Genomic DNA, 23802 nt, shown 5'->3' with positions numbered 1-23802 from the left:
TTAAAAATTCTCTCTCTCTCTCTCTCTCTCTCTCTCTCTCTCTCTCTCTCTCTCCTCTCTCTCTTTAAAAAAAAAATTGCCTCCTACAACTTAAATTATTATATGATATAAAGTACCTCAAAACCCCCAGCTCCCACAAAGCTATAGAACTGTTAGCATGCTTGTCCTAGGTTTTGAATGTAATGTTGCTTTTTCTCTTCTTTTTTTTTTTTTTTTTTAAATATTATAGTAGTCTAAGAACTGAAGCATCCAGGCTGGATGGAATTTAGTATCAAAAAAAGTCCTCTGTCTGTCCAGAAAGCCGTAAAGTGCATAAAGATGAAGCAGGCACCAGAAATCCTTGGCAGCACAAATGGGAAGACCCAGAACTGTGATGTGAACCGCGACTGTTCTGTGTTCCTCAGCAAAGCTCAGCTTTCTAACAGCCTACAGGAGGGAGTCATGCCGAAATTTAATGGCCATGATGCTCTTCCCTTCATTCCTACTGAGAAGTTGAAAGATCTTACTTCCCGTGTGTTTAATGGAGAACCTGGTGCACATGATGCCAAATTATGTTTTGAGTCCCAGGAAGTAAAAGGAATGGGGACGCCGCCCAACACTACCCCTGTCAAAAATGGTTCTCCTGAAATTAAGCTGAAAATCACTAAGACATACATGAATGGGAAGCCTCTCTTTGAATCTTCCATTTGTGGTGACAGCACTGCTGAGGTGACCCAGTCAGAAGAAAATGGACAAAAATCTGAGAACAAGGCAAGGAGGAACAGGAAAAGGAGCATAAAATATGACTCCTTGCTGGAGCAGGGCCTTGTGGAAGCAGCTCTGGTGTCCAAGATCTCAAGTCCTACAGATAAAAAGGTATTTGAGAGGGATTCCATTGGGGCATGTGACTGAGTGTTGAGCACAGGATGTGTGTGGTGGCAGGTGGAGGCGATGGGGAATGTCCTGTTGTGGCAGTTGCTGTCTGTCTTCTCACCCTGGCCACACACAGCTGATGGCACCGCATTGCCACTGGAGGTGTGTCGCCACCTGCTGTGCCATTGGAGAGGCCTGAAGAACTTAGGTGCTCAGCTCAGGGGCAGCGTGGCTGAGGCGGCCAGTTCTGAGCCACATCTGCTAGTGCTAGGCGCTCTAGTCCAGCTGCTCAGTGGAGGGGTGGACCCTAGTCTGCACCACCTGATGAGTGGAAGCAGCACTGGACCAGGCCAGGCCGCTCCTATTAGCCTTCCCACATGCCCTGCCCTCCATGTGTGGGTCTCAGCCAGGGCCCAGCAGGTGGAGGGGGCTGTTCTCTGTTATTGGTGCCCTCCCCCCCCCAGCACTGTGGACACAAGTGAGCAGGGGTTGTGCCACTCACCAGAGGTTGGGAGGAGAGCCTGACTTTAGGTGGGAGGACACGTGGCTCTGTTGTATTCTGCCAGGTGGTTTGTCACCATATCTAAAAGTGATATACAGGGTAGCCTGGACACTTCAGTGAGGATGGGCCATGTAAATCAGCTAAGGGCTGTGGCCTTGGCAGAAGGGATTAGATGCCAGGCAGCCTGCTCTCTGTCCAGGGCTGGTGGCCTAGAGGACCCAGGAGCCTGTGGGCCTTCAGGTGCAGCTCCAGGTCCACCAGGGACTGGTGGGACCTGGTGTCATCAACAAGCCTGGGGTGTTTTGTTTAAAAGTACAGTTGTGGGATTTTGTTTAGAATTTCCACAGCTAGGAGGAGGAATGGTTGAAGTTTCCTTGGAATTATTAAACTCATGAAGACCTTTTAGGGTGTAAAGACAGTGGTTTTTGAGTGCTCAGGAACAGATTTGGCTTTGGCTAATGTAATTTCAAAGGCAGGTTTTTATCCGCTCCCCGCCCCCCAGCAGCACTGGGGATTTGACTTTGAATTTCACACATGCTAGTGAAGCGTTCTGTCACTGAGCCACATCCCTAACCCCAAAGACAACTTTTAGAGAGCTCCTTTTGTAACTGATGAGTTTTGGAAGTGCTCAGGGTTGTGGTGAACCTTAGGCTTTCCCAGGGCAGGAAGCCTGTGCTTCCTGTCCGGCTTTGCCACTTGGTTCTGTTGAAGCTCAAGGGAATGCCTTGATGTTTGACTCTGTCTGTAGGATGGGGTGAATCTGGTAGCTGGAACCTCTGAGCAGTCTCATCTTTTGGGAGTGTATTGTTGTGGCAACTCTATGCCATACCTCACTGCTAGGCTCACAAGATTTCAGAGCTGTTGTCTTTCATTCACAGATGGAAACTGAAGCTCCAAACCAGTCAGCCCTTTGCCTGAGCATGTAGTGATCTTGAGAAGGAATTGGGCTAGCTGTGGGAGGCTGGGCCACCTTGGCTGTGCTTGATCCCACTGGAGAGCAGAGCCCATGGTGGCTGGGGCAGAGTTGCCTTGAGGAGGACATCCTGTTGAACCTCAGAACTCAACCACATGCCAGATGCAGTGGTGCATGCCTATGATCCCAGCGACTCAGGCAGGAGATTGCAAGTTAGAGGCCAGTCTCTGCAACTTAGTGAGACACTGCCTTAAGTATTCTGTTGTATTCTGCCAGGTGGTTTGTCACCATATCTAAAAATGACATACAGGGTGGCCTGGACACTTCACTGAGGATCGGCCGTGTAAATCAGCTGTATCTCAGTGGTAAAGCATCCCTGGGCTCAATTCCCAGTACTGCCCAAAACCCAGAAAACAAAAAACCATAAAAACCTTGCCTGTGTCCAAGAGATGGGGAAACTGAGACTCGGGGAAGCTCTGAGTACTGAAGCGAGAGTGGTGTGCTGGGGCTTGGGTCTCCATGCTTGGTGCTTTTGAGGACTGACCACCTTCAGGCACATGGTTTTGGAATTATGTGGCTAAAGCTCTACTGAGGACCACCCCCTGGCTAGGGAAATAGATGTTTGTGCTGTTGAGTACCTACTGTGTGCTAGACACTATACTGCTTTTTAGAGGAAGGGGAGAGGCATATAGTTTCCATGGCCTGAAACAGCAAGGGGAACATGCTCCTTTGGGGGCCGTGTGTGTATGATCTTTATTTTTTGCAGTGTCAGGATAGAACCCAGCCTGCCACATAGTAGGCTGAGCTATGTCCCTGGCCCTCCACATGTGTTTTGAACCTATAGCTGGATTAATCTTGGTCTTCCACAGGTGGAAGGCTGGATTGAGGGTAGTAATTGGTTGTGTTAATGTTTGTCTTTTGTTATTCATCTTCAGATTCCAGTTAAGAAGGAATCCTGTCCAAGCACAGGCAGAGACAAAGATCAGCTGTTGAAGTACAACGTTGGTGACTTAGTGTGGTCCAAAGTGTCGGGCTACCCCTGGTGGCCCTGCATGGTTTCTGCTGACCCACTCTTGCACCACTACACCAAGCTCAAAGGTATGGCACCCCTCCTACACCTTTTTCCTGCGCCCCCAGGCCTCTTGCTTGCACTTCCTTCAACAGAACTACCAGAGTTGGCTTTCTCAGCGTTTTCTGAGGTTAGAAATGATGCAGGTGTGACATGTGGCAACTCTTCAGTGTGCACCTGCCAGTTAGTGTCAAAGGAATAAGGTCTTTGCCTTGAATGACTTTCAGACTTTATAACTAAAAATGTACTACATGTAGTGATTGTTTTTTTCAGCATGATTTTCAAAATGGTATTTTATACTAAATTTGAGTTTTAAAAGCATCCGGATTATCAGGCCTGTGTGAAGAGGGAAAGACCAGTAGAAATGATCACTTTATCTTGATGAAACTTGAGTGGATAAATTGGTGCCAGGAACAGCTGAGGAACATTTTAGAGTGTAATATGTTACCAGTTCACAGCAAGTACCTAAATAATTGGATTGCCCATACATATGTATTGAAGGAAATGTAAACAAAAGGTCAGGTGGTGGTTAGAGTCTTCTGGAAAGTTCTACAGGGAAGTTTTAGTTTGGTTTGAAGGAGGTGAGATGTGTTCAGTACAGAGCTGGGTTGAGCTCGCTGGTGTCCTCTGACCTCTGCATCCTTCAAGATGTGGGCAGCCAGACTATGGCTGGGCTAGGCTCACTGGTCAGCCTTGTGTGGAACCTCAGTGGCACATGTGTTCCCCGGTCTCTGCCAGAGGCCTGAGCTCTCCAGGAATGGTGACGTTGCTCCTACTTGGGTCTGGGTCTTCATGCTGGTGGCATTTCTGGCTTGTCAGCTGGCTGTGGGAACAGGTGGCTCTTTGTGGGTGGGGGATGACGGTGCTTTCTGGCAAGGGTATGGTTTCTGCCGTACCAGGAAGGGGTTGGGTTCAGGATGAAGAGGACCTGAGTGTACCACCTATGCCCTGCTCTGCCTCCTGTCCTGGGGCCCCAGTGCAGGTATGCTCCACAGGACATGGGCCTCTAACTGGCTTCCATTCCATCTCCCTGGGGGATCTTTGGTATCCTGGCTTTGCCAGAATTGAAGGAGTCCTTCCCAAGAGGCTGCAGGAATTCCAGGGTATACCTTAGGGCACCTGGACCTAAGGTGAGAGAGGACGTGTTGGTCAAGTGGGATCTGAACCTTTGTGCAGTCCTGGTACAGGCACATGTGCATGTGTGTGAGGGGTTTCACTTCTGCACTCCCCAAAACTGAACCTGGGCCCTGCACAACAGATCTTCTGACTTCCATATCATTTGTCTGCTTGGCACCAGTGTCTGGGGATTTTTCCTTGCTTATACAAAGCTGTTTAAATACAGTTTTTCACTAGGACAGTGGATATACATTTTCTGTGGCTAGATCTGTCAGTGTCTGCATTATCTGCGTTGGGGCTGAACTGGGAAACTGAGGCATGAAGCCCTGGTCTCTTGTCCTTGTGGCTTTTGTGTGCTGTTCTTGTTATTGTTATAGACACCAGACCCTGTTGGCATCTTCAAGGCTTCTCTTGCTTCCTAGAGCTTCACCTCTGAGGCAGTTTTGTCCCTTTGTGGAGTCCTGAGTGCAGGAATGACTGCTGTCAATTCCATAGGCTCCACAGAATCTGGAGAGAGAGACTGGTTCAGCCACAGGGCCACCTGCAGTTTAATGAGGCGTGACGGGGAGCAAGGAAGCACAGTGCACAGCCTGGCATCAGGACGGTTCAAGGAGACCAGAGAGGGAATCAGTGGCAGCCATCGTCTTAAGACTGTGATTCGTGGTTATCAGAGATTGGCAAGCAAGCAAGGAAGGGTTATTAACCTGTATTGCTGGGACAGCTGGTTAATTTTGGAATAAAATAGGACAATGAGATACTCACCTCTCAACTGGAACCAGAAATGAAATTCAGCTAGGAACTCGGCTGCGGCTCAGCGGTAGAGCACATGCCTAGCACATGCGAGGCCCTGGGTTTGCCTCAGCACCACATAAAATAAATAAAGGTATTGTGTCCAACTACAACTAAATATATATATATATATATGTATGTATTTTTTTTTTAAGAGAGAGAGAGAATTTTTTAATATTTATTTTCTAGTTTTCGGCAGATATAACATCTTTGTTTGTATGTGGTGCTGAGGATCGAACCCGGGCCGCACGCATGCCAGGCGAGCGTGCTACCGCTTGAACCACATCCCCAGCCCCGAAAAAAAAATATATATATTTTTAAAAAATTTAAAAAATGAAATTCAGCTAGATTAAAGATACTCATGAAAGAGGAGAAAACTGGGTAATATTATCAAATTTCTAGTTAGGGAAGAACTTAAAAATTATCATTATATAACAGCCACAACATGTATTTCATATCTGTCTATATTCATTTTCATTAATAAGAAGTTTTTTTCAACTATTAAGATAATGGGAGAAGTCACAATTTGCTTAATATTCTTGAATTTTAGGCATTTTCAGATTAATTTGCATACTTTGTACAAATCAGATTGTACTGAAAGTGGCAGAATGCTTGCGTAGCATGTTTAAGGCCCTGGGTTTGATCCTTAGCACACACACAAATAAATACACCCACACAAATAAATACACCCACACAAATAAACACACACATACACATACACACACCCTAATTTTTAAAAATAACATAAATAAAAACTAAAAGCTGGGTGTGGTGGCTCACACCCATAATCCTTAGTGGCTTGGGAGGCTAAGGCAGGAGGATTGCAAGTTCAAAGCCAGCCTCAGCAATTTAGCAAGAACCTGCCTCAAAATAAAAACATAAAAAGGGCTGGCGATGTGGCTTAGTGGTTAAGCTCCCCTGGGTTCAATCCCTCATACCAAAAAACACAACAAACAAAAACCTAAAAGTTACCTAAAAAATTATGCTCAGATTAATTGTGAAAATTCATCCCCTACTTTTCCCCCTTTCCCCAAAGGTAAATTTTTTTAACTCATTAAACTCTCTTTTCTTCTGATTTTTAAAAAATATTTTGTTTTAATTATAGTTGGACACAATACCTTTATTTTATTTTTATGTGGTGCTGAGGATCAAACCCAGCTCCCTGGACGTGCTAGGCGAGCGCTCTACTGCCGAGCCACAACTCCAGCCCCTTCTCTTCTGATTTCAACTGCTAGTTTTTATCATCTTAGATATTTTCTGCTGACTTTTTATTATGGAAATGAAGATTAATTCGTCACCCTTTTTCTATTTCTTTCTCCTGTTTTCTACATATGATTAAGGTACTTTTAAAATTTTCATTAAAGAACTACTTACATAACTTGGATTATATAAATATTATTTGATGAAAAGTTGTGTTCTATAGTTACATTTTCTTTCTTGGACAACCTTTTGTTTTTCCTGGAGTTATTGCTTTCTTAAAAAACTATGTACTCGGGCTGGGATTGTAGCTCAGTGGTAGAGCATTTGCCTCTCACACATAAAGCCCTGGGTTTGATCCTCAGCACCACATAAAAATAAATAAATAAAAATAAAGACATTGTGTCCATCTACAAATAGAAAACAAGACAAAACAAAACAAACAAAACAAAAAAATAAGAGCAGCAAGAACTGGTGTCTGAGCCCCTCTTTTCTGCCCTTTGGCTTGTCTCCGAACCCTGGGCTGTGACCAGGACTCAGTGTGGAGGTGTCCCTGTCTTTCCCCTGTGGGCCTCGGAGCGCCCTTCTTCCCTTGCCTGCTGCGCTGTTGCCCTTTGGCATGGGCACCCTTTGCTGAGTGGCATGTGGTGCTGTGCTCCTCTGTGCTCTTTGGCGGTTGGCCTCTTTGCTCATCTGTCCTGTGGTGCTGGGGTCCAGCCAGGCAAGCGTTCCCACCCACTGAGCTACGCCCCAGCCTCCAGGTACATTTTGGGTATCCTCCGAGAGTGTGTATAGGAGGTACATTTGAGTCCCTGCCGTTCAGATCAAGCTGGTTTTCTGTCCTCATGCTTCATTATGGTTTAGCTAGGTATGGAGTTTTGCATTAAGAATGATTCCCATCAGAGAGTTGAAGGTTTTACTCCATTTTTTTCCTAGAATATAGAGTTTTGGGTCACCATCCTCCCCATCCCCAGATACTGGGGATTGAATCTAGGGTGCTGTACCACCGAGCTATACCCTGGCCCTTTTTATTTGGAGAAAAGGTCTTGCTAACTTGCTGAGGCTGGCCTCAAACTTTGATCCTCCCACCTCAACCTCCTGAGTCACTGGGATGACTGGCTTTTGTGGGAGATCTTTGTCTACCCAGCCTTATTGATGAATTGTATTTTTATAGTTGGCTGTTTCCTTTTCTGTGTCTCATTTTGTAGCATTTTTTAGGTGTTTCTCTGGGTGTCTTTTCTGTCTTGCCCCATGTCTGTGGCCCTGCTGAGGCTGCCCAGGACTTCCTGTGTGTTTGACCTCCTTGAAGTGGAGGTGTCCCTAATCCCGAGTGCTCTGTCTGGGGCCTGTGTCAGAGCACAGTGTGTTGAGCACTGCCTGCAACCGTGAGTGGGAGACTCTGGTTTCTGGCCTGGCAACAGCCACACAGTGGGACATTTCTAAGACATCATGCAGAGACTTTCCTTGGTGTTTCATTCCCCAGGAACTCTGCTTTGGTTTCCTGTGGCCAACCCAGTGCATAAGGGGACCGTCTTCCCTCCCTCCCTCCCTCCCTCAGCCCAGAGACCTGCCCTCCTGCTGGCATACCCGTTCCAGCTCTCACTCCACCTCAGCAGCATCTGCCCCGCCTTGGGTTTGGGGGCCAGTGGTCTCTTTGTTCACCTGGCTCCTGGCTGTGTTGTGGCTTCTTCCTGTACCTGAGAGTGACAGCAGTGGGTGTCTGAGGGCGAAGCTTTGCTGTGGTTGCAGTTTCTCAGAGGCTGCGTGCCCTCTCTCCAGGTGCGGTGAGCAAGGAATGGCCAGCTGTCAGGACGGGTGGGTCGTGGACCCTGCCCCTGGCCAAGCCCCTTGTTGCTGCTCTGCCCTCTCTAGTTGTCTGGCACCTCGAGGCCTTGAGAGGCAGCAGGTGAAGGAGCACACGTCCTCCCCTTCCTTCCCAGCAGCCTGTGCTCCCTCTGTTTTTGTCAGAGCATGGTGGGCACAGGAAGCCAGGGCTCCCTCTGTGGCCAGTGGGCTCGTGTGAACAGCTTCAAAGTGACAGTATGCTTTGCCTAGTTTCATCCCGAGTTTTAACATTAATGTTCTAACGTTTTGTCTTAAAATCAGGTCAGAAAAAAAGTGCACGCCAGTATCACGTACAGTTCTTTGGTGATGCCCCAGAGAGAGCTTGGATATTTGAGAAGAGCCTCGTAGCTTTTGAAGGAGAAGGACAGTTTGAAAAATTATGCCAGGAAAGTGCCAAGCTGGCACCCACGAAAGCTGAGAAAACCAAGGTGATAGACATATTTTTCATGTACTTTCAGTCCACGCTTTATCATTTGTTTGTTTTGAACTTAATAATTGCTTGAAATTGCTTCTTAAATTGTTGTTGTTCACTCTGACCAAATATACTGTGACATTTGGCAAACTTGTGACAAACTTGCAGACAACTTATTTCTCCTTTACTCATTTGTTAACTCCCAGAAATAACTTGTTTTATATTTTTTATTATGCTTTATGTATGTATAGATTACATAAGTTAATGCAATTGGAATTGATTTCTAGTTTAAAGAAACAATAGTTACTGGCTCAGTTCTGTTTAAAAATCCTCCTAAGTTAATTGTTACTAAGTTATCATTTCTGATTTCTAAATGTATCTGAACTGTAAGTCTCTTTTAAAGTCAGCTACCTTTTATGTCTCTGCAAAACTCTTTTAATGTCTTTTGCTTCTTTTCAGCTGTTGAAGCCTATTTCAGGGAAACTGAGGGCCCAGTGGGAAATGGGCATTGTTCAGGCAGAGGAAGCCGCAGGCATGTCTGTGGAAGAGCGGAAAGCCAAGTTCACCTTCCTCTATGTGGGGGGCCAGCTGCACCTCAACCCACAGGTGGCTAAGGAGGCTGGCCTTGCTGTGCAGACCTCTGGAGAAATGGCAGCGTCCACAGGGCCCAGTGAGGAAGCTGCCGCAGATCCTGGGCCCATGAGAGAGGAAGGTGTTCCTATGAAGAGAAGGCGGAGAGTCAAACGGTCCAGCTCTGCGGAGCACCAGGAGAGCGACCCTGGCACAGAAAAGAGTTCTCCTCAAAAGATGGCAGAGGCTGACCCCAAAAGAGGAGTGGGTTCTCCTCCTGGGAGGAAAAAGGCCACGCCCTCTACTCCAAGGAGCAGGAAGGGAGATGCAGCTGCCCAGTTTTTGGTCTTCTGTCAAAAGCACAGGGATGAGGTCAGTATTCAGATGGGTTCTGAGGTGTGCTTCATATGCCCGAGTTTCCAAGTTGGGGAGCATTCCTGTGCATGGCTGGCTGCTGCTTGACTGTTGGGCAGCAGCAGCCGTTTTGACCCCTTGGGACCAAGACTGCCTGCCTTTGCCCCTGGGTTGCTGCCCATGTTCCTTTCAGGGGGTGGGCTTCCCTGGGGCACTCTCGGCCTCAGCATCTAGCTCCAGGTGAGCCTTTGCTGTAGATGGCTGTCCTGAGGCTTCTGGCGCGGCCCTGCTCACCTGTGAAGCTGACGTCTCCACATCCGGGATGTTGAGGATGTATCCTACTGTGTCGGCACGGGCAGTAGTAGATAGTGGTTGGTGGTTCTGATAAGGCACAGGATCTTTGGCTCCACCATAAGGAATTGAGACTCCTGGTTTGGTGGTGTGGTCACGTGAAGTGAGTGGGTTCTAGTCTAGAACCTGAAGCCTTCTTATTGTAGTGTTCTTTGTGACTTCACTTTCTCAGGAACTTTCTGTTCAGGAGTCCACACCTACATGGTACCTGAGGTTCCAGTGGGAAGCAGAGTCCTCCCCAGGCACTGTCCCTGGGTGTGTGGTCAGTGCCTGCTCCTTGGCAGGCGGCTCAGCACAGAGTGGGGCCATGAGGAGCTCTAGGGATATGTAAATGTCATTTGTGTCCCTGCCCAGGAGTTAGGATCTTCCAGAGAAAGCATCTGAGCAGTGCCTCTCCAGAAGGTCTGGTAGGGCTCTTCTCAGGAGTGAAAGCCAAAGTTCAGGACAGAAAATCCGTCACTGTGATTCTCTGTGTAGCCGATTAATCGACTGTCTGCACTGATGGAGCAAAGACGTTTGGTGCAAGTCAGCTTTGTGATGAAAAAAGGAGTGGAAGGGAACTCTCTGAGTCCATTGAAGTGTCAGATGTCCTCGCAGGGGTCCTCCGATGGCAGTACCGAAGCCCCACTAACAGCACCAGTGGGACTGCTTGCTTCCTTCCCCATGTACTAGGAGCTGCATGCTGCAGTGCACAAGGCAAGAGGGAGCCGAGAGGCAGGTGGTGAAGGAAGGGGAGCGGGGCTGGCTTGCTGAGCTCCCTGTGGGAGATGCAGGAAGTCTTTAAGGTTAGTAGGAATTCACCAAGGCTGTGGACATGTGATCACTGCCTGAGGGCAGCAACAAAGAGGAAATATAGTGTTTAAAAAGAGGAGACAAGATTTGCGTTTCCAAGGAACAGATGTGTGGAATGGTGTGTGGCTTTGGAGAAACCTAGATGTACTCACTGCTGGGCAGGTCAGGATTCTGCAGCTGTTGGCTCCCTCTTATAATCTACAGATTCAGTGCTGACACAGCGGACCTACCAGTGTGAACGATGCTAATGTGGCCAGAGGGCCCCTGACTAGACAGGGAGTTCTGTTGTGAAGATGTTGACACTAATGCTGGGGACACATAGGGCGGGGACACCGCCCAGAACAGGGCCTAGGAGTAGACTTCCAAGTGGTAGAAGTGCGTGGGAAAGAGCTACAGGCCAACAGGGTGAGATGGCTGCTCTGGACACCATTCTGGGACCCTGGGCAACTTAAAAAACTCAGCAGACCTGGGGAGAAGAGAGCTCTTGAGCAGACCGGCCAGTGCTGACAAGTTGGGGTGTGAACATCAGAGGGTGGCCTCAAGGGTAGCCTGAGGGTGCAGGTGCTGCAGCATTTGCCTTTGGAATCCAGAAGCAAAAGGAAGCCCCTGAGTCAACATGACTGGGGATGGGGGACAGGGGATGGGGGCGGCTATGGGAGGTGTGTGCTCTGGGAGGAACCGCTGTCCTCAGTGGCACAAGTGTGATCTCAGTTACCTGTGGCTTAGGAGGCACTTGGTGGTTTCCATGCTCTTGTGGTATGTCAGAAACAGTTTAGTAAAGATGCAGAAGCAGGTGCTGTGTGCTTGCCACCCGTCAGTGCAGACTCGTACCTGGTGCTCAGGATGCTCCACGGTTTACCTCATCCTGTTTTGTGGCTGACTGCTCTGAGCCCACAGGTGAAAGCCTCTCCTTTACTAGTGGAATTGCAGGCAGGAAGCAGAATCGGGCATGGCCCTGACTGTGCACATGCATGCGTGAGCTCAGAGCCCACAACTGTTGAGCCACAGGAACTCCTGGCTTTATCATGGATCTTGGCCTGATGAACCACCCCAGTTGAAAATTCCATGCGTGGAAATGCACTGAGTGTGTCTTACCTGCCCAGCAGGCTGCTCTGCCTCGTGGTGCATGGTGGTGGCATTGGTTTCTCTCACCAATGAGAGCCAACCGAGCGGCACTCACTGCTGCTGCCCTGCATGGTGAGAAAGGGCTGTAAGAACGGTGCCATCCTGGAACTCGTTAGAATTCAAAGTTCACAGCATGATTTCTACTGACACCATGGAAATGGGAAAGATCTTGGTCCCAGTCTGTCCGGATGCGGCCTTGTTAGGTGGATTTGAGTGCGTGGCCCTTGATTTAGCAGCCCAGGCTTCTGGCAAAGATGCTGTCTGTGTTCCCCTGAAGCGTCTAAGCTGGAGAGAGGTGAAGAGCAAAGACAATGAGCACCTGATGTAGGGAGGGTTCTATTGCCATTTGCCTGTGGTTCCTGCCACAGAGCTCTGTGAACACCCCTCACAGTAACCTGGTGGCTGAAACCTGCTGTGGGTGCTGCGGAGCCAGTGGGAAGTGCTGGAAGGAACATGAGCCTTCTGGGGACTGCCCACTATGTCGCTTGCAGGAGGTTGGGTGAGAGATGAAAGTGCGAGAGAAGCAGCGTGGGGGTCTTGCGGGATTTGCGGGATCTTTGAAGTCCTCGTGGTGTTGTGTCGGGTTCCCAGTGACAAAAACACTCAGGGTCACTCCAGGGGAACTGGGCTGCGCAAAATAACCACACAAGAGACAGAGACACCTTTTTATTTTGGAGGTCCTGTGACGGCTACTCTGACCTTAAAGGGTCCACAGAAAGAGAGTGCATGCTGACCCCTTTTATTGAGGAGAAGCCATTCAAATGAGGCCAGGGGTCAGGTTTCAGGGGGCTGAGTCTAGCTTCCTGAGTCTGCTGTCAGCAGGTTGACTGACACCTAGGTAGGCCACACCCAAGGGCACAGTAAGAGAAGGGGACACACAAAGGGTGTTTCCATGGAACTTTCTATTCCATACAGGGCAAGGGGTAATATTATAAAGGAACAGGTGAGCATAGCTCCACCTATGGGGCTGCGGGAAGGCACACCTGGCTTGAAGACACATTTGTTACATTTTTACTGCTCTCAAGATGGGGGCTGCCGTCCACAGCCACTTGAAAGTGGCCAGATCAACCTGTACACTTGGAAAAATGAGAATTCATACCCCATTTGATTCAAATGTATGATATGTCAAGATCACTGTATTGTCATGAGCAACTAATTTAAAAAAAAAAAAAGAAAGTGACCAGATCACTGGAAGTGACCACATCACTGGAAATGACCACAGTGCCTCAAACCAATCAGGAGAAGAAAATGCTGGTCACATGACGTGGAGGCCTCCCACAGAATTGTGGCGGCCTAGCCTCTTTGGCTTGGGAATGTTAAGGAGATAGATGTACAGGATCAAGATCCGGGAGGTTGATTGCTGAAATTCAGATCTGTGCTTGTGATGCTCTGGATGGAAGTGGATAAATAAAGAATGTTGAGTGGTGCAGGATGACAAGCAGGAGGAAGGTGGCCTTGGGGGGACTCAGGAGTCTGGTGAGTTTAGTGAGGCAGCTGGGAGCACAGCACGATCTGTGCTGAGGATGCTGGGGCAGGGATGGGTGGCCAAGGAGGGCATTGTTGGCCACGTGGTTGTGCCTGTGGAACTGATGCGCAGCACAGAAGCCTTTGCTGGAGGAAGGTTGAGATCTTGGTGCCTGCTGAGCTGGGAGGGGTGAGCTCATGCAGCAGGTGAGGCTGCAGGCAGATGGACAGAAAGCCATGCCTAGCCAAGGGGAAGACACCCAAGTCAAGTGACAGGATTGGTGTGAGTGGGGCAGGGAATGCCCAGGCAGGGGTAGGAAGAGAGAACCCTTGTGGTGCCTTGGAGCCAGAACCAGACTTGAAACTGCAGAAGGTGTCCTTGAGGTGGGAGGTTGCAGGCTGTCAGGCTAGGTGTGTCTGCAAGTTGCTGCTCACCTTCATTTGGAAAGGTGATATGGGGAGGTGGTGGGGCTGTCCCTGTCTAGTTAACAGGCTGTAGCAGAGCAGAGGTTGGGGGGAAGTGGGAGAGTGGATGGAGGAGGGCATAGTTTGTGTTTGGAGGCAGGAACAGGTGTTGACTGGGCAAGTGGTAGATCCAGGTGGTGATGGTAGCCAGCTAACATTTATGCTCTGAATGTGGACGCTGCTCACATTCTACACCTTCACTTGCCTACGTTCACAAAAGCCCAGCGCCCAGATTGGAATCCCATCTGGTCCCAGAAGTGCTGGTAGGGCTCTGCTGGTCAGAAAAGTGTCATCCTGGGACCCTGCCATTCCATGAGGTCTCTGTCCCAATGGTGTTGCAGTGTGAAAACAACCCCAGGCAGAACGGCAATACCAGCTTGTGACTGAGTTCCCATGAAGCTTTTTTTTTTTTAAGACTTTTAAATTTAATTTAATTTATTTATTTTTATGTGGTGCTGAGGACGCTGGGGCAGGGGTGGGTGCTTCACATGTGCTAGGCAAGTGCACCACCACTGAGCCACAACCCCAGCCCCCCCATTAAGTTTTGTTTGTGGACACTAATCTTTGAGTTTTCTGAAATTTTTGCATGAAGTGAAATACTCTTCTTTTTTTTAGCCTCTGAAAAAATACAAAAATGATTCTTAGCTCCTGGGTCTTTCTGAAAAGGGCAGTGAGCCATAGTGGGCTGCACCCCTTAGTGTGCTGGCCCTTGTGCCCTCCCCTTTGTTGGTGCCTCTCCATCTTGGTGCACATGGGAAACAATACAGAGGCCAGCCCACTGGGCTGAACTGGGATGTGGTGGGATCTGAATACCATAGGTGTCAAGCTCCTGAGGCTGTGGCTGTGTGTGCCCCCAGATCACTGTGACACAGACACAAACCACCTGGAAGCCTCCTGGCCAGGAGGTCTGGGAGGGGCCTGGGGGTCTGTGTTGCTAGCCAGTCCTGGGGTGCTGGTGCTGAGTGGCTGGAGGGGCAGAGAGGCCCTGTCTCTGGGCTGTGCAGTGATGGTCTTAAAGCACTGGGGCAGGAGCAAGGAACCCCTCCTTGCTGGACCGCTTTTACTGTTCCTCTGGGGTGAGCACTGGAAGATGGATCCTGGGTGCTGGGGCCTGAGAGGAAGCCTGGCTAGGGCTTCTGTGGCTTTGCTTCACTACTGATGTCTTGGGGGTATAGAAAACTGACTTACAAATGCATTTAGTGATTTTGGAAAAGTAATGTTTTTATTTATTTATTTTTAACCATTTATCTGTATTCTCAATGAGTTCTCAATGAATCACAACATTAGTTAAGTGTTATTTTTCTTTTATTTTTTTCTGAGAAAAAGCTCCATGATGCAGGAATAAAAACGCCACATGCTAAGTTGGAAAGGGCTATACATTTCATCTGTGCAAAGCAGGAGTGAGTTGGTGATCAGGCCTTCTCTGCTTCTTCTGCTTGCTCACAGGTTGTTGCTGAGCACCCTGACGCCTCAGGCGAGGAGATTGAAGAACTGCTGAGCTCCCAGTGGAACATGCTCAATGAAAAACAGAAGGCACGCTATAACACCAAGTTTGCCCTCGTGACCTGCACCCCGGCTGAGGAAGACTCTGGTAATGTGCGGCCTGTGTGTGCAGCCGGCCGCTGAACCACACCCTTGGGGTGCTGGCAGAATGTTCCTGCCGTGAGGCGGCAGCCTCTGCTGTCTGTGCTTTCTTTCTTGTCCTGGAGCTCTGTCTTCTGGTCCTCTGCTCCTCTGCTGGCCTGCAGGTCCCTTGCTATTGTTCTTGGGGAGCAGGTGTTCTGGCCATTGTAGTCACGAGAGAGGTTTTTTTAGGAGAGGACAGAAGAAGGAAGGGAGCCAGGCCATTTCTAGGACCCCAGGCTTGGGGGGACAGGTCTGACTTCAGGCCTGTGGCCTGGCATTGGAGCTGCCCAAGCAGCGCGTCCAGTCTTGACTTGTGCTCGGCTCCTCTCGGGCCTGCTTTCAAAGGCTAGGCCTCGTGAGGCCCAGAGAGGGGCAGTTCTTGGCTTGTTTGCTTGAGAGCTTGCAGGTGAGGGGATGACGGGATTGACCTTGGATTGTGTGTCCTTTGGTTCCTTCTGGGCTTTCAGTTTAAAAAATAGAAAGTGTTACTTGGGGCAGTGACAAGGTAAAGGACAGAACAATGTAAGACTTGGAAGACATGCAGTAGTGTCAGGTTTGCGGTCTGTGTGTTCCCAGACTCACAAGTTGTGGAAAACCGCCTTTTTAAAAATTTTTTTTCCTGTTATGGGGCTGGGGCTGGAAGATGGGGCCTGCCACATGCTAAGTATGTGCCCTACCACTGAGTCATGTTCCTAAACCTTTCCATTTTATTTAGAGACAGGGTCTTGCTGAGGTTCTTAGGGCCTCACTAAGTTGCTGAGGCTGGGCTAGAAACTTGGATCCTCCTGTCTCAGCCTCCTGAGCTGCTAGGATTACAGGTGTGCACCACAATGTTTGACTGAAAACTGCCATCTTAATGTAAAAAATAGGCGTGACATCTTTGGGTATCAAGAAAAGGTACAGAAAATGTGCATCTGTCAAGGTTCATCATTGAGGAGTTCTGGAGCAACCAGACATAGTGCTGCAAGACTCAGCTGACAGGAGGTGCAGGCCCTGTGAGCTGGGCTGTGCAGGAGTGGCTCCTCTATGCTGGCAGTGATCACACAGGCACAGTGGCACCTCCTTCCCTCACAGGTGTTATTTGGTCTACCACGCGGCCTGCGCAGTGGTTTCATTAATGAGGTTCTAGGCATAAAGTTAGTTAGACGAGATCGAAATAAAAACACAAGACTCAATTACCTTAATTCTATTGCTAGGTCCGAGACGGCTCCCCTCTCTGGTTCGCTCCTCTAGCCGCCCAGCAGGGCAGCAAGGATTACTCAGGGCTAGCAGGAGAGAGAGAGCGAGCACGCCGAGGAGTAGCCTTTTATTAGGGAACCAGAGATTCAGGGGAGAATTCCATCCAATGAAGGTTGAGGGGGGGGCTGCACTCCAAGGTCAGGGTCAGCGATTGGGTCCCCGGGGTCAGTGGTCAGGCACACCCCCACACGGATGGGCTCTCTCATCAGTAGAGGGCCGGGAAAAACTTCGACTTATGCCAAAGTGCCTCAGACCCTCAACGGGAGGCACCCGATCACGTGTGAGAATGGCTCCCAACAATTTGGGGCTTTTTAGATCTCCACATCAACTGACTGTGTTGGTCTGGCCTTTTTTTCACGCTGCTTGGTGTGTGCTTCAAGGGCTGCAGCTTAGAGCCCAAGACACACAGGGTCTGCGTGTTGGCCCTAGAGGCAAGCTGGCTGCCTCTGCTTGAGAGGAGTGCTTGAGAGGAGTGCTTCTGCTTCTGCACAGGGGTGCCGTATTTAAAAAGGAGCTGGGCTTTCCCAAAGCCAGAGATGCTCATCCTTAAAGAGTGAGTAAATTTGCCTGTGTGTCATCATCTGCCACTTGGGCTTTCCCTGAGCACTGGGTAGATAGTAAGGGTGATGGTGGGTTTCCATCACAGTGTCCATCAGGAGCATGCTGTCTTTGGGTGCCCTTGAACTCTGGCTTCCAGGGGAACCTGGTGCCGCCCAGAGCATGGTGTGCCATCGCTGTGTGCCAGCTGTCCCACTGTCTCACTGCAGACTTCACGTGGATGCCATGTTATTCGCTTCCATGAATAGCTGCTGCTGCCTCATCCCAGTGGAGGGGCGGTGCTCATGAGGTACTCGTGGACAGGCCCAGGAGCTTGCCTCCCTGTGGGAAGATAGGTATAGGAAGATGCTGCTGCTTGCATTTGAGCGAGGCTCAGTGGCAGACCTGCCAGGGAGGTTCTGGCAAGTGGGGCAGACTGGGCTTCATTGTGCTTGTACTCAGGCTGTGACTTTAAGACCCTGCTGTCCTCTGTAGGCCTGTTCCCATGCAGACTTCATGGCCAGCCCAAGTCTGCTGAGGGACAGAACTGGGCCCTACTGCATAGCCTGCAGCTGGAGGTGGACAGCTTGTGCACTGGCTGCTCAGCACCCCATCATGGCTTGCCACTCTGTTGCTGTTTTGGCATATGGGGCCTCTGGTGCCTCCTCCAGAGGCCTGCTGTTTGATAGGGGGCTGAGTACCCGGTGCTGGTGTTGCATCCTAACAGTGAGTTTGAGGGTGACAGTGTCCTGAAGAAGTTGATGAGAGTCTGTTAATAAGAAATCCTGAACCTCTAAAAATAAACACTGGCACATTCAAGCTGGTTGTCTCCAGGGTCTGCGCTTGTGTTGTCTACCTGATTTGTTTTTAGGCCAGTCCTGTTTGCACATCTTCTTGGGGATTAGTGATATCCTGAGACATGACTGTGTGGATAGTCAAGCACACACGTAGAAAATGTGTAAGCAGGCACAGAGTGCACCCCTGTAATCCCACCTGCTCAGGAGGCTGAGGCAGGAGGATAGCAAGTTTAAGACCAGACTCAGCAACCTTGTGAGATGCTGTCTCAACGTAAAAAAATATTTAAAAAGGGCTGGGTGTGCTGGTCGTGGCACACACCTTTAATCTCAGTGGCCTGGGAGGCTGAGTCAGAAGGATGGCAAGTTCAAAGCTAGCCTCAGCAACTTAGCGAAGCCCTAAGCAATTTAGCAAGACCCTGTCTCTAAATAAAAAATAAAGGGCTGAGTCTGTGGCTCAGTGGTAGAGCACTTGCTTAGTACATGTGAGGGACTGGGTTCAATCCTAAGCACCAAGTAAAAATAAATAAATAAATAAAGATATTGTGTTTATCTACATCTAGAAAAATATTTAAAAAAAAAGAATTAAAAATAAAAAGGGCTAGGAATATGGCTTAGTGGTTAAGTGCCTGTGGGTTCATTCCCTGGTACTAAAAAGAAGAGAAAGCCTTTGTAGATAAAAATGTAGTGGTGTACTTAGATGTTCTGTAAGAGAATGCATAAGTGGTAGCAGATTGTTCTAAAGTTCACTGGGTATTCTCTCAGTCTTTGAATGTTAGTAAGCAAATACTAGGTTATGTATAAATTTAATACTCCAGTAGGTTAAAATAAAATGATAATAAGTACAAATATGATAATCTCTAAGGTATATTTTCAGTCCCCAGTGTTTTGGTATAAGGAGATTCTGAATGTGAAACATAGGACCTGGGGATTTCAGAGTTGCTGGAAACTTCCCCTAGGGTGGCTTGCACGTCCACTGCCCTGGCCAGGGTCCTGTACTTCGGAGAGCAGCACATGGAGTTTCTCACGTGCATTTCCCCATCTCCTATTTCAAGGTAACATTAACGGGAAGAAAAGAACCCACACAAAGAGGACGGAGGACCCTTCAGAAGATATTGACGTTGAGGATGTTCCCAGGAAAAGACTCAGGACAGACAAGCACAGTCTCCGGAAGGTAAGTATGTTCCAGGTTTGCCTGGCCCCTGGGAAAGTGTGGTTCTTGGGGCTTGGGAGGCAGGCAGAGGCTCTCTGAGCTCCCTGTGCTGCTCAGCATCGAAGCCTGCTCTTTTTCCAGAGCCCTGGGAGAAGGCTGCCGAAGAAAGCAGTGCCTACCCTCAGGGTGACAGAGATGCTGCCTCTTGGCTGTGGGAAATAGCACCCAAACCCTGGGAGTTTATAAATTGCTTTTAAATTGGATAAACTTAAATTGGATAAAATGACATGTTAAAAATAACTCTTGGAGGGCTGGTGTTGTGGCTTAACGGTAGAGCGCTTATCTACCATGTGTGAGGCCCTGGGTTTGATCCTTAGCACCACATAAAGATAAATAAATAAAGGTATTATGTCCATTTACAACTAAAACATTAAAAAAAAAAAAAACAAAAAAACTCTTGGGCTGGGGCTATAGCTCGCTGGTGGTGCACTTGCCTGGCACAGTTGAGGGCCTGGGTTCTATCCCCAGAATCATGTAACTGCAGACTCTTGTCTGTTGGACTTACTGTTCAGTTGTTCAGTGAGCTGATATGAAAATCCATTAGAGATGTATGTTAAACTTCAGTAAAAACTAAAAGAATCTGGCCCAGTGCAATGGCCACACCTGTTATCCCAGCAATGCAGGAGGCTAAGGCAGGAGGATTGCAGGTTCAGGGCCAGGCTCAGCAACTTACTGAGGCCCTAAGCAACTTAGCAAGACCCTGACTCAAAAAGGCCTGAGGGTGTTACTCAGTGGTAGAGCACTCCTCAGTTCAACCTCAGTACCAATAAATAAATAAATAAATAAAACAGTTAAAGAATCCGTTTCAGGCATTGAAATCATATTTCAGGAACCTCTTGAGTCTGTTAGTAATTCATGATACTGTTTACTCAGTGGGGGTCCTAGGCAGTGTGGGCAGTACTGATGCAACCTAAAGGGGGCAGTTGGCCCGCTGGCAGCCCCAGGCCCTGTACCCTGTACCACATCTGTCAGGGGCAGAGCTTGCCTCACACAGGGAACTGAGGAACAGCAGCTTGCTGTGCCTGGGGGCAGACGTGCCTGCCTCGGCCATCTCCAATGTCAGTTGGCTATTTCTTTAAACTGAGTTTAGACAGACTTTGTACTTTATACTTTAATTCACATTTACTCAATAATGGTTCTGAAGAAGTTGTATATTTATGATTTGGAGTACAGCTTGATACTGTATTATGCTGCCTTTTTGTTTTGTGTTACTTGGAAGAATGGAAAATAATCTTTCCTGTCAGACTGCTGAGCCACATCGGCGTCTTAATTCTTAAGGTGTGTGTGCAGTTCAAGGGAGCAAGCAGGGCCTGCCTTACTTTCCTGGCCAACACAGTGTTCTCAGTGCCTATCAACAGTTGGGACCAGTTAGTGATCGGTGTCCAGCTTAAGTTGGGTCACATTCTCCGGGCGTCACTGAGGTTATCAGGAAGTGCATACTTAATATCTTCTCTGGACGCCAGCTCTAAAGCAGTTTTTTTTTTTTTTTTTTTAAAATACCTTTATTCTATTTACTCATTTGTATGTGGTGCTGAGGATCAAACCCAGGGCCTCACATGTGCTAGGCAAGCTCTCTACCACTGAGCTGTAGCCCCAGCCCCTAAAGCAGGTCTTTACTGGTGATCATACTGAAATTGGTTGCTTTGAAATATTTGTGTAAATAATATACCTAAAAACACCTATGGCCCTGAACTTTTGAAATATGAAGGTTCACATCAAGTAGCCAGATGGGATGTTTTCTCTAAAACTATAGCTTAGGAAATTGTACACCATATAAAACAAAGTAGTGGTGTGTCCTCTGTCAGATTTTCATGAACCTGAGCACATTCATGTCATTCCTAATAGGCATTGATTATGTTTGGTGTGGCAGGCACAGGGCACAGGTGTGGAACAAGCCTCCTTGAGAGGTGGACCCAGCAGGCAGTCCTTCCTTGGGGTTCAATCCCTAGGACCAAAAAAGAAAATGTGTTTTGTTGATGTGTTTTTTTTTTTGTTTTTTTGTTTTTTTGTTTTTTTTTTTGCTGGAGTTTACTGGGTCTTGGGAATTTATCTCAAAATTGGAGGTCTTCATTGTAGTGTGTTAGACTAGTCCTCTCGGCACTGAGTGAGCCAGTTGGGGTTGACTTGAGGTGATTGGACCTCTGGGGTAGAAGGCTAGGTTTCTTCAATGGACACCCTGCTTGGGTTCAGTGGGAAGTGCAGACAGCAAGGGTAGGGTACCTCGTGGGAGGCATCTGAAGGGAGCAGCCACAGCAGACCTGGGCAGGGCCCTGCACCTGCCCAGCAGACAGCTGTCGGAGTTGGGGTGCAGAAAGAGGAAGTCCAGAGAGGAGAAGCCAGAGATGGGGTGGCCTTGGGTGGGACACAATTCCCAAGGAAGTGGGGTGTGGGACATACTTCCCAAGGAAGAAGTTTCCATTGCACAAGTTTTCAGCAACCTGTGTTCATTCACATTAGGAGACGTTTTTCTTTCTTTTCCTTTGTTCTCCCTTTTTCTTTCTTTCTTTTTTTTTTCTTTCTAAATGACAGAGAGAGACGACCACTGACAAAATGGCCAGAGCCAGCTCCTACAGGGCCACGGAGGCAGCCTCCTCGCTTAGGAGCCAGGCAGGTAATGTGCTTAGGTCTCTCTGATACCTGGGTAGGTGGGTGAGCAGGGGTCCTCAGTGAGGGGGCCAGAGGAGAGGAGTGCTGGGTATGAGGAACCCCGGGCAACCTCAGAGGGACCATGGGGCGAGAAGGGAGAGGTACTCATGCTGCTGACCCAAGCCCCTTGACATGTGAGTTTTAAGGCTTAACGCACGGTTAACTAAAGTCACTTTTCTGCTGATTTTTACTTTATTGTTTGAAATTTTACTGGAGGAGTGATTTAAGCCAGAATTTTTCAGATTTCTTACTTGGTGGCACCAGTTGTTGCCAAAAGCCATCCCTCGAGGACCCTGAATCTCTGTTGACCTTAGCTAAGAGTAAAAGTCATTACTAGTTGCTTGTTTGTCACATGTTAAAGAAGTCAGCTTAATGCTGGGTGGGGTGGACACACTTTGTGATCCCAGTCCCTCCAGAGGCTGAGGAAAGAGGGTCGAAAATGCCAGGCCAGCCCAGGCATCTTGATGAGACCCTGTCTCAAAATTTGAAAAGGGCTGGGATACAGCTTAGTTGGAGAGTGCCCTGGGTTCAATCCCCAGTACCAAAAAATAAAACTGCTTATCAAAACAAATTTTGAAAGGGGTAATCACACCCCCTTTACCTTTTTCATTAATTGTATTATTGAAATCTGCCTGACAGTTTATCAGAGGTGGCTAACCATCTTCAGCTCCTGGGAGAATAAGCCTGAGGAAGTGAAGACTGGCAAAGCCGATTTCCCTAAATTGTGTGAGGTGCTTTGCTGGTTTTTGAAAATGAGTTAAATAGCCTGTCTCTTTAAAGAACATGTGCAAACAGCGGGAACTCTCAGTGCGACTGGGGGGCCCTTGGTGATAGAAAGGGGTCATTACTTTCAAGTATACTGGCAGTGTTGTTGTCTGTTAACTGCTTTAGAGGTTTGCACTGAGCTTTTTATGGATGAGATGACATGTCTGGAATTTGCTCCAGAATACTCTGTCAAGGGGACATGGCACAAGGTGTGAATGGAGTTCTCTGGCCTTGGCCTGATGGTTCGGGGGCCTGGTCTTGGGGACCTGGTGTTCACTGTACAGTTTATCTGCTTTTATTTACATTCGGATTTTTCCATGATAAAAAGTTAAGCCCTTAATATGACAAAGGGACCCAGAAGAGTCTCTGTAGAACTTCATTTATTTGAGGGGTAATTTTATAGCAGCAAGAGGCTGAGGGTTTAAGATTTCAAACATTACTTTATAAACAAAACTATTTTTCAGCAACAAAAAATCTGTCTGATGCTTGCAAACCACTGAAGAAGCGAAACCGGGCTTCCGCAGCAGCATCTGCAGCTCTCGGGTTTAGCAAAAGCTCGTCTCCTTCTGCGTCCTTGACCGAGAACGAGGTAAAATGATGATGATGGGACCCTGTATTCCCGGGAAGGCTGTGGTTACAGGTTGAGTGAGAGTGAAGGTCAGGCTCGGCGAGCACATAGCAGTGCTCTCCATGGGGGCGCATTGAGGGCCTAACTCAGAACACGCACAGGAGGGACAGTGGTGCTACCAGCTGAGCGCATGCGCAGGTGTGAATGTGTGGACGCCCCGCTCTTGAGGCTGTTTCCTTGTCCTTGCAGTCTGTGTTTACCATGCCGTGTTCTGTAGGCCTTACGCTGTCCCTCCTCACATAGGGGGTCCGTCTTGGCTCTCACAGGGCCACTGTTGGCTGAGCTGCTCTTGGCCATGGTGCACTCTGTGGGAGGGGCGAGGGGCTTGCAGGTGCCTGGGGAAGCCACAAGTCCCTTGGTTTTCATGCGTTCCACATCTGGCACCCAGAGGAGAGTCAGAACTGCCACTGTGCCACTGCCTATTTCCTGGGCTGGCAGAGCAGGACAGCAGAGCAGTAGCTGTTCAAGGCTGTTGCTACTGTCATTGTGGCATGACACCTAGAAGGCACTACCAAGTCTGGGACTTTGCCATTGCCAA

General features: G+C 48.5%; 1 protein-coding gene across 3 annotated transcripts in view; it reads left to right on the top strand.

Moving 5' to 3' along the window:
* The window catches only part of Nsd2 (nuclear receptor binding SET domain protein 2), an 86108-nt gene that overhangs the window by 32867 nt on the left and 29439 nt on the right, over positions 1 to 23802 (top strand). Inside the window, exons 2-9 of one of the 3 annotated variants that reach the window (XM_026380373.2) lie at positions 298 to 855; positions 3203 to 3365; positions 8545 to 8711; positions 9155 to 9637; positions 15263 to 15407; positions 19068 to 19186; positions 21755 to 21836; positions 23101 to 23225. In XM_026380373.2, coding sequence (XP_026236158.1) covers positions 298 to 855; positions 3203 to 3365; positions 8545 to 8711; positions 9155 to 9637; positions 15263 to 15407; positions 19068 to 19186; positions 21755 to 21836; positions 23101 to 23225 — 1842 coding nt within the window. Of the gene's footprint in view, positions 1 to 229; positions 856 to 3202; positions 3366 to 8544; positions 8712 to 9154; positions 9638 to 15262; positions 15408 to 19067; positions 19187 to 21754; positions 21837 to 23100; positions 23235 to 23802 lie in introns of those variants that run through there. The other 2 variants (XM_026380374.2, XM_077803595.1) reach the window with 2 other exon arrangements.

This window comes from Urocitellus parryii, chromosome 10, assembly GCF_045843805.1.
Source record: "Urocitellus parryii isolate mUroPar1 chromosome 10, mUroPar1.hap1, whole genome shotgun sequence".
In the NCBI taxonomy this organism is placed as follows: Eukaryota; Metazoa; Chordata; class Mammalia; order Rodentia; family Sciuridae; genus Urocitellus; species Urocitellus parryii.
Note: the sequence above shows the minus strand (reverse complement) of the source record. Positions and strands in the feature narration are given on the sequence as shown.